General features: G+C 40.7%; 1 protein-coding gene across 1 annotated transcript in view; it reads right to left on the reverse strand.

Moving 5' to 3' along the window:
• LOC106563868 (short transient receptor potential channel 4) overlaps positions 1-7,142 on the reverse strand; it is a 116,454-nt gene extending 109,312 nt beyond the window's left edge. Inside the window, exons 1-2 of the mRNA XM_082957585.1 lie at positions 6,518-7,142; positions 154-383 (exon numbers count right to left, since the gene is read on the reverse strand). Coding sequence (XP_082813711.1) covers positions 154-312 — 159 coding nt within the window. The 5' untranslated portion in view covers positions 313-383; positions 6,518-7,142. The remainder of the gene's footprint in view (positions 1-153; positions 384-6,517) is intronic.
• Between the last annotated feature and the right edge of the window lie 4,199 nt (positions 7,143-11,341).

Raw genomic sequence — 11,341 nt, forward strand, 5'->3', positions numbered from 1 at the left:
TAACCAACATTGAAGGTAAACTTATTTGAACTCTTTTGAAGAAGTTATTTCTTACATCAACCTTTAATCGAAGGTGCTGACCATCAATCCACCGAAAACTTACACGCACACACGCATGTGCACACACACACCTATCCGTCCGTCCATCCCTACCTCCAGAGCCTGTTTGACGCTGCCGTAGTCTCCCTTCTCCACGGTTCCCAGATAGGCCTTCTCCAGGGAAGACAGCTCTGACTCAGACCGGACGATCCGCAGAGGGATACGGTCCCGGTACGAAGAGCTGTCTGTCCGCCGGTAGTACAGCTGAGACATCTCACCTCAACTCAACTCAGCTTTTACGGCAGGTGCTGTTGTGGGTCCTGCTGTGGCTAGGGCATCACAGACTGTAACGGGACAGAGAGGGTGTGAGAGGGGCAATGAGAGAAGCCCAAAAGATGCTGGGTGAGAAATACATTGAGAGATAAGGTTTAGGGTTGATATAATCAAGTATGACTTTATTAGTTGTGTATATTGTGTTGTATATTGATGGTTGACACAACCAAAACAAAAGGAGCAATAAAGAGAGAGAATGAGAGAAATAGAGATAGAGGGAGGGAGAGAGAGAGATAGAGAGGGAGGGAGAGAGAGAGATAGAGAGGGAGGGAGAGAGAGATAGAGAGGGAGGGAGAGAGAGAAAGAGAGAGGGAGTGAGAGAGACATAGTCCTGAGCAAATTTCGAATTGGCTTCTTACCAAAATACCATTTTACAGACCACATATATACACTGAACACCCTTACTGACAGACAGACAAACAAACAAACAAAGCAAAACAAAAGCAAAGTTTTCTCATGCTTGTTGATATCAAAAAAGCGTTTGACTCAATTTGGCATCAGGGTCTGCTATACAAATTGGTGGAAAGCAGTGATGGAAGAAAAACACATGATAATATAAACTGAATGTACACAAACAACAAGTGTGCAGTTAAAATTGGCATTAAACACACATTTCTTTCCTCTGAGCCGTGGGGTGAGACAGGGATGCCGCTTGAGCCCCACCCTCTTCAACATGTATATCACCCGACTAGAATCTGAAGTCAAATGTCTACTTTTTGCTGATGATCTGGTGCTTCAGTCCCCAACCAAGGAGGGCTTACAGCAGCACCTAGATCTTCTGCACAGATTCTGTCAGACTTGGGCCCTGACAGTGAGTCTCAGTAAGACAATAATAATGGTCCAAAAAAGGTCCAGTTGCCAGGACAACAAATAAAAATTGCCTTCAAGCACAGAAGTAATTATACCTACCTCAGCCTAAACATCAACATCACAGGTAAGTTCCACAAGGCTGTGAATGATCTAAGAGGCAAGGCAAGAAGGGTCTTGCATACCATCAAAAGGAACATTAAAATCGACATCCCAATAAGGATCTTACTAAAAAATACTTCAATCAGTTCTAGAATCCATTGCCCTCTGTGATTGTGAGGTCTGGGGTCCACTAACCAACTAAGAATTGACAAAAAATGGGACAAACACCCAATTGAGACTCTGCATGCAGATTTCTGCAAAAATATACTTTGTGTACAACACAAAACACCAAACAATGCAGAGCAGAATTAGAACATGCTAAATCCAGAAAAATAGCCGTCAAATTCTACAACTACCTAAAAGGAAGCGATGCCCACATATTCCACCACAAAACCCTCACCTACAGAGAGATTAACCTGGAGAAGAGTCCCCTCAGCTAGCTGGTTCTGGGGCTCTGTTCACAAACACAAACAGGCCCCACAGACCCACAGGCCAGCAACACAATTAGACGCAACCAAATTATCTGAGAAAGCAAAAAAGATAACTTTTGACACACTAGAAAGAATCAACCAAGAACCGAGCAAATTGGAATGCTATCTGTCCCTAAACACAGCGGCAAAATACCTGACCACTGTGACTGACCCAAAATTAATAAAATCCTTGACTATTTACAGACTCAATGAGCATTGCCTTGCTATTGAGAGAGGTCGCCATAGGCAGACATGACTCTCAAGAGAAGACAGGATATGTGCCCACTTTCCAACAAAATTAGATGCCAACTGAGCTGCACTTCCTAACCTCCTGCCAACTGTATGACCACATTAGAGATATATATATATATTTCCCGCTGATCATACGGACCCACAAATAATTTAAAATCAAATTAAACATTGATAAACTCTCATAGCTGTAAGGTGAAATACCGCAGTGTGCAATTACAGAATTAATATTTGTGGCCCGTTGCCATGAGGAAAGAGCAACCAGTGGAGCACAAACATTGAAAATACCACCAATATTTATCTTTATTTATCTTCCCCCACTATTTGTATCTCAACAATTTGCACATTAGATTATGTCAGCAGAGTACGCAGCCAGAAATAATCAGACACCCATTTTTCAAGCTAGCATATAATGTCACAAAAAACAAAACCACAGCTAAATGCAGCACTAACCTTTGATGATCTTCATCAGATGACACACCTAGGACATTATGTTATACAATACATGCATGTTTTGTTCAATCAAGTTCATATTTATATCAAAAACCAGCTTTTTACATTAGCATGTGACGTTCAGAACTGAATTTACTAAATTACTCACGATAAACGTTGACAAAAAACATAACAATTATTTTAAGAATTATAGATACAGAACTCCTTTGTGCAATCGAGGTGTCCGATTTTAAAATAGCTTTTCGGTGAAAGCACATTTTGCAATATTCTGAGTAGATAGCCCAGCCATCACTGCTAGCTATTTAGACACCCACCAAGTTTAGCCCTGACCAAACTCCGATTTACTATTAGAAAAGTTTGATTACCTTTGGTGTTCTTCGTCAGAATGCACTCCCAGGACTGCTACTTCAATAACAAATGTTGGTTTGGTTCAAAATAATCCATTGTTATATCCAAATAGCGGCGTTTTGTTTGTGCGTTCAAGACACTATCCGAAGTGTAAATAAGGGTCACGCGCACGACGCATTTCGTGACAAAAAAATTCTAAATATTCCATTACCGTACTTCGAAGCATGTCAACCGCTGTTTAAAATCAATTATTATGCCATTTTTCTCGTAATAAAGCGATAATATTCCGACCGGGAAAGCGTGTTTACGTACAAAAGAGAGAGAAAATAAAAGCATGGGATCCCCTCGTGCACGAGCCTGAGTCTCATAGTACTGTGACTGGCCACTATCCAAACGCGCTAATGTTTTTCAACCAGGGGCTGCCTCGATATCATTCAGTTTTTTGCCGCCTTCTGAGAGCCCATGGGAGCCGTAGGAAGTGTCACGTAACAGCAGAGATCCCCTGTATTGGATAGAGATAATCAAGAAGGGCAAGAAATGGTCAGACAGGGTACTTCCTGTACAGAATCTTCTCAGGTTTTGGCCTGCCAAATGAGTTCTGTTATACTCACAGATACCATTCAAACAGTTTTAGAAACTTTGGAGTGTTTTCTATCCAAAGCTAATACTTATATGCATATTCTAGTTTCTGGGCAGGAGTAATAATCAGATTAAATTGGGTACGTTTTTTATCCGGCCGTGAAAATACTGCCCCCTAGCCATAACAGGTTAAATGGCACAATCACTTATTCCAATAAGGCCCAGACCTCCCCACACAGTACCACGATTACACCTGTTGAAAGGAGCACACAGGTGGGCTAGGGACCCACCTTTTTGGTTGAAGAGTGCCAGGTGACTCGGCCTATATAGCTTCCGATTCAAAAGTTATTGGACATTTATATAAGAAAATAATTAGCACGTAACAAATTTGCCCAATTTTGTGTTTAGCCTAATTGTGTTTGTATCTAACTCAGTAAAACATAAATTATAACTTTTCAACGTTTTGAAACTTAGAAATATGTTGATTTGGTTCAACGAGTTCATAAGCCCAATAAAAGGACCAAAGGAGCCCAAAATTATTCCTTATAGTCCAAGGACCTTTGCAACCACAGATGGCCGCCAGATAATCTCCAGCTGATCTCTCATTAATTAAACCATCAATAGGTGCTAAAATCACCTGCACAGCTGATCTCCATTGCAACCATGATCCGCTCCATAAAGCTTAGCATATACTCCCCAGTCGAAACAGCTTGCGCATATATTATGGCATCATTTACTGACGTTTTTGTTCGTTTTGGTGTTTGGCAGGTTTTTTTTTTTTTTTTGCTGTTCGAGAACACGTTTTTTTCTTGAGGCAAGCCGAAGTTCAGTAGCCGAAGTCTACACCCCTTCATTAACAGGCAGAACTTAAAGGGAGACTTTCGGATTTTGGCAACGAGGCCCTTTATCTACTTCCCCAGAATCAGATGAACTAGTGGATACTATTTGTATGTATTTGTGTCCATTATGAAGGAAGTTAGAGTTAGGTTTGCGAGACAATGCTAACTAGCATAGATACCCATAGACTTCCATTCATTGCGCCAAAGCTAGTTAGCATCCCAGCTAGCACAGTGGATCTGGGGCGATTCCGGCTAAAAGTCGGGGCACTCGGCTGAGAGTCAGACTCGGCCGATGTCATATGGCCCGAGTCTGGGCTGCCTTCGGCAGTATTACTTATGGCTAGGATGTGAGGATTGAGCTCGGGCCGATTACGGTGTGAGTTATCTGGCCCAAATATATTACTTGGGGCTCGGGCCGATTGGGGCTACTCTCTGGCAGATGATTACACGGGCTGCTTTATATAACTAACATTTCATTATTTATTTTTCCACATTTTGTAATTATTTATGATTAAAAAACATACAATTAAGATTTAAATGAAATTCATTAAGAATTCTGCGTAGTATTTTTGTATTTTCATACTTTGTGCAAGGCAAAAGATAAACATTAAAAACTTGACAGATGGAACCTCCCCAGTGACAAAGCGTTCTAAGACACTGAGTCGCTGTGCAAACTGCGCTGCTACAGATGCTGGTTTGAGACCCGTGCCGGCCACGACCGGGAGATCAATGAGGCGACACACAATTGGCCCAGTGTCGTCCGAGTTAGGGGAGGGTATGGCCGGCCGGGATGTCCTTGTCCCATTGCGCTGTAGCGACTCCTGTGGCAGGCCAGGCGCATGCACGTTGACACGTCACCATGTGTATGGTGTTTCATCTGACACAAAATGTTTTTCTTGTGGATGGGTATAATTTGTATGTATAAAATAGTAATATTTAAAATGACTAAATCAGGTAATTTTGTATACATTTATTTAAATTTGCATCAGGCCCCTTCTGGGGGGATTCTGGTAAGATGCCGGTGTCACGTCCTGACCATAGAGAGCTCGTATTTTTCTATGGTAGAGTAGGTCAGGGTGTGACTGGGGGGTTTTGTCTAGTTTAAATTTTCTATGTTTTGGTTCTAGTTTCTTTTTTCTATGTTGGGATTTTTGTATGATCCCCAATTAGAGGCAGCTGGTCATCATTGTCTCTAATTGGGGACCATATTTAAGTAGTTGTTTTTCCCACCTGTGTTTGTGGGAGATTATTTTGAGTTAGTGCACGTTGCACCTCTGTCGTCACGGTTTGTGTTTTGTTTGTAGTTTATTGTTTGTTTTGCTAAGTTTCACATTAAAATAAAAGATGTGGAACGATACGCACGCTGCGCCTTGGTCTCCTTCCTACGACGTACGTGACAGCCGGTCAAAGTCTGTAGATGGAAACTGCCCGATGTTCTTGGGCTGTTTCTGGGCAGTCATTCATTTTGATTCCTGGCCCAGTCCGACACCCGATTCCGGGCCGATTTAATCCGTTTCGACCAACCGGAAGAGGGCCGCTTCAGGGACGATTCCTCATTGCTAGCTGGGATTGTCTCGAGGAAATACCTTTAACTTCCATCATACTGGACAGAGATTTACAAATGGTATCCACAAGTTTATCTAACTCTGGGGAAGTGGATAACGGGCCTCATTGCCAAAATCATGAAGTATCCCTTTAAATAGATGCTCTGTTTAGAGGGGATTTGGCTCTAAACAGCCAAATACTCCATTGGAACATGAATCGATGCTCAATTGTGGTATGGTTCAAGAAACATAAAGCCCTCTACTTTCATATCACATCAAAATAATTTCACAAACGCACATATACACTTACAATTCACTGTTTTAACACAGTTGCAGCCGATAGTATTATTCAGTGACAACACGTTTGTAGCGTCCGTCTTCCGTGCACATACAGGTGTTCAGAGACTCAGATAATCAGATTAGCACAAATAGTCGACTTTCCGTAAACAAGCGCTGTTACATGGAGATATGGCTGTGGGGGAACCCTAACCCTAAAAAAAAATGTCATATGGAGCCAGAAGTGGGTGAAGCTAACTGCTGAAAACTCTATGGATAAGGCAGAATGCCGCCTAGCGTTTTCCAGAGCTACCCTAGTCGGAGACAAATCGGCACGCACCGGTGCGCAGTGCACGCAAATTTTATTTTAACTCCATCGCCAGTTCCTTCTTTACCGATGTGAACCCACAAATAGCCTAGAAAACATTATTTTTAGACTGTGTATGATGACTCAAAGTAAATAAAACATATAACTCACATTTCGCCTTGGATGTTGAGGATATATCAATTGAATCCACATAGAAAGATGCCTCTTCTTTCCAAGGCTATTCCGCGTTTAGGGAATGCAACAACTGGTTTACAAAACAAACAACAAAAATAACTATGGTTGTATTCCGTATTTAGGTACTAAACGAATATCCTATAACAATCCGTGTTCTATAAGAGGACTTCACGTCATCGAATCCTTGATGATAAATGATGGTTTTATCTTCAGAGTAGCCTATATTCTACTTTATTCCGTTATTCCGTTTGAGTAGAGGACATCCCTTAACAGAGTACAGTTGTTTTTCTTCATAATCTCTTCTCTTTTTCCTTTAGAAAGAGACAGAAATGGTGCAGCCTATAGCGCAGAAAAACTGGGACACACAAGATGGAAAGCCGGCGCAGCGCGCATAGAAAAACGATGAAGTGAACTCTTGTCAATCTTGCAGGACATGTAACCTACTTCTTTATGATTACAACTGTTTGCAAATACCCTCTGGTTATATTCTCTTATCCTCTCTTTATCCAGCCGCTCCTTTACACCTGTTGTTGGGAGGAAGCGAACCGAACCGAAGCGCTGCGGGTATAAACTAATAACGCGAGGTCTCAGAGAACCTGGATTCCACTCTGCCTGCCTGTGGATGCGCGCTGGTGCGCTCCGTGCAAACTGCGAAGACGTTGTGCGCATAGGGACACACACACACGCACGCACGCCCCTAACACACAGACGTTTAGCTTTAATTCAATAACACGTATTGTAACGTCAACCAACATTTTATGAAAACAACAGGAAAGTGCATAACAGAACAGGCTTAATTAGGATTTGAAGAACATGACATTCAATTATTTTAAGTCAAATAATAGTTTCAGAATATTTTCTTTAATGATTGTGTGACATGTTGGTCTGATAAATTATGTTATTCACTATCAAAACATGTACATTACTAATTTGAGGCAACAGTGAATCGAATATTCTGTTTGTGTGCTTGTCATGGATAATTTTGTCTTCCACTGTGTGGTAAAAATCCCGTGTTGTTGACAGAGAATTAATGAGGCTTTTCTCAATTTTAATTTCTAACATGTGCACTTCAACTCTTTAGTCTAATTAGAACTATATTACAGGTCATTAGAACTCTATAACAGGTCATTAGAACTCTATAACAGGTCATTAGAACTCTATAACAGGTCATTAGAACTCTATAACAGGTCATTAGAATTATATAACAGGTCATTAGAACTATATTACAGCTCATTAGAACTATATTACAGCTCATTAGAACTATATAACAGGTCATTAGAACTATATTACAGGTCATTAGAACTCTATAACAGGTCATTAGAACTCTATAACAGGTCATTAGAACTATAAAACAGGTCATTAGGACTATATAACAGGTCATTAGAACTCTATAACAGGTCATTAGAACTATATTACAGGTCATTAGAACTATATAACAGGTCATTATAATTATATTACAGGTCATTAGAACTACATTACAGGTCATTAGAACTCTATAACAGGTCATTAGAACTCTATAACAGGTCATTAGAACTATATTACAGGTCATTAGAACTACATTACAGGTCATTAGGACTATATAACAGGTCATTAGAACTATATTACAGGTCATTAGAACTATATTACAGGTCATTAGAACTATATTACAGGTCATTAGGACTATATAACAGGTCATTAGGACTATATTACAGGTCATTAGGACTATATAACAGGTCATTAGAATTATATTACAGGTCAATAGGACTATATAACAGGTCATTAGAACTATATTACAGGTCATTATAATTATATTACAGGTCATTAGAACTACATTACAGGTCATTCTAATTATATTACAGGTCATTAGGACTATATAACAGGTCATTAGAACTCTATAACAGGTCATTAGAACTCTATAACAGGTCATTAGAATTATATTACAGGTCATTAGAACTATATTACAGGTCATTAGAACTATATTACAGGTCATTAGAATTATATTACAGGTCATTATAATTATATTACAGGTCATTAGGACTATATAACAGGTCATTAGAACTATATTACAGGTCATTATAATTATATTACAGGTCATTAGAACTATATTACATGGATTAAGAGATATACACAAAGGACACATCAAAACTCTCTTTCGTTCTCATTCTCTTTCGATATGTGAGTTACATATATAGATGATAGAAGCAGTGTGCCAGGAGAGAGAAGGAGGGGGCGTGCAGACAGGAGAGGGGAGAGTGCTGCAGGAGAGAGAGCGATAGAGAGAGGAAGGTTTCTGTCTCTCCCGCCTCTCCTCTCTACTGAATAGCACTTCATCAAATGCTTGGAAAACTAATAGGGCTCTTCGGCACACACACACACACACACACACACACACACACACACGTCTGTCTGTCTGTCTGTCTGTCTGTCTGTCTGTCTGTCTGTCTGTCTGTCTGTCTGTCTGTCTGTCTGTCTGTCTGTCTGTCTGTCTGTCTGTCTGTCTGTCTGTCTGTCTGTCTGTCTGTCTGTCTGTCTGTCTGTCTGTCTGTCTGTCTGTCTGAGTCAAAAATCTAAAATGTGTACCCCAAGAGCAACAATTATGCTGCCTTCTTCTGTTGCTGCCTTGCCTTCTCTCTCTCACCCAGGAAGAGGACTAAGTAAGTAACGATTCAACTTGAATGAGATTTTGTGGACATGGATACAGTACATGACCCAAAACAGATCCCCATTACAATCAACACAGAAGCATATATTATGATATTTCTGGATTTACGTGAAGGAGCAGTCTAAAGTAACGAAGAAAGCTATAAATAGCGTTTGGGAGTAAATTCTTCTCCCGTAGAAGGTCCTTGTGGCTTGATCTGAGTGGACAGTTAACAATATCCCGTAAGCGCTCTCTCTCTCTCTCTCTCTCTCTTTCCTCAGAGGGAAAACAAACCAGTGCATTCATTCCTCTGAGGCTAGAATAATAACACAACAGATGACGCCCTCCCAACACTTCAGTGTCTCCTTGACCCTTTGTGATTAATTCATGTCATCAAATTGAAAGATTTATGTTAATTAAAATAAAATACCAGACTAGACCTGCCAGAGTTTCTCTGTAGAATTACTCTGAGGGTTCATTAATAACCTAACACACCAGATGATATCCTCCCAGGCTGGGTCCAGCTTTACAGCCAATAGACACCAGATGTTGTCCCTCTCAGGCTGGGTCCAGCTTTACTGTCAATAGACACCAGATGATGTTCATCCCAGGCTGGGTCCAGCTTTACTGTCAATAGACACCAGATGATATCCTTCCAGGCTGGGTCCAGCTTTACTGTCAATAGACCCCCTATGATGTCCCCCTCAGGCTGGGTCCAGCTTTACTGTCAATAGACACCAGATGATATCCTTCCAGGCTGGGTCCAGCTTTACTGTCAATAGACACCAGATGTTGTCCCTCCCAGGCTGGGTCCAGCTTGACTGTCAATAGACCCCCGATGATGTCCCCCTCAGACTGGGTCCAGCTTTACTGTCAATAGACCCCCGATGATGTCCCCCTCAGACTGGGTCCAGCTTTACTGTCAATAGATACCAGATGTTGTCCCTCCCAGACTGGGTCCAGCTTTACTGTCAATAGACACACGTCAATATCGATATCAAATGATCAGACGTTAAAACCTGTTGGGGCTAGGGGGCAGTATTTGCACGGCCGGATAAAAAATGTACCCGATTTAAACTGGTTACTACTCTTGCCCAGAAATGAGAATATGCATATAATTAGTAGGTTTGGATAGAAAACACTCTAAAGTTTCTAAAACTGTTTGAATGGTGTCTGTGAGTATAACAGAACTCATATGGCAGGCCAAAACCTGAGAAGATTCCATACAGGAAGTGCCCTGTCTGACAATTTGTTGTCCTTCTGTTGCATCTCTATCAAAAATACAGCATCTGTGCTGTAACGTGACATTTTCTAAGGCTTCCATTGGCTCTCTAAAGCCGCCAGAAAGTGGAATGGGGTGTCTGCTGTCTCTGGGCAAAGAACAGAAGCAGAATTTGTTAGTGGTCAACCTGGGGACAGTGAGACTGAGATGCGCGTTAACGAGACTACTCCATTTTTTTCTTTCAGCCTTTGAATGAATACAACGTTGCCCGGTTGGAATATTATCGCTATTTTACGAGAAGAATCGCATAAAAAATGATTTTAAACAGCATTTGACATGCTTCTAAGTACGGTAATGGAATATTTTGAATTTTTTTGTCACGAAATGCGCTCACGCATCACCCTTCGGATAGTGACCTGAACGCACGAAGAAAACGGAGCTATTTGAATATAACTATGGATTATTTGGAACCAAAACAACATTTGTTGTTGAAGTAGAAGACCTGGGAGTGCATTCTGACGAAGAACAGCAAAGGTAATCCAATTTTTATAATAGTAATTCTGAGTTTAGTGAGCCCCAAACTTGGTGGGTGTCAAAATAGCTAGCCGTGATGGCCGAGCTATGTACTCAGAATATTGCAAAATGTGCTTTCGCCAAAAAGATATTTTAAAATCTGACACCGCGATTGCATATGGAGTTCTGTATCTATAATTCTTAAAATAATTGTTATGTATTTTGTCAACGTTTATCATGAGTAATTTAGTAAATTCCCCGGAAGTTTTCGGTTGGTATGCTAGTTCTGAACATCACATGCTAATGTAAAAAGCTGTTTTTTGATATAAATATGAACTTTATTGAACAAAACATTCATGTATTGTATAACATAATGTCCTAGGAGTGTCATCTGATGAAGATCATCAAAGGGTAGTGCTGCATTTAGCTGTGGTTTTGGTTTTTG

The sequence above is a fragment of the Salmo salar genome, chromosome 11 (genome assembly GCF_965601325.2).
Source record: "Salmo salar chromosome 11, fSalSal1, whole genome shotgun sequence".
Classification (NCBI taxonomy): Eukaryota; Metazoa; Chordata; class Actinopteri; order Salmoniformes; family Salmonidae; genus Salmo; species Salmo salar.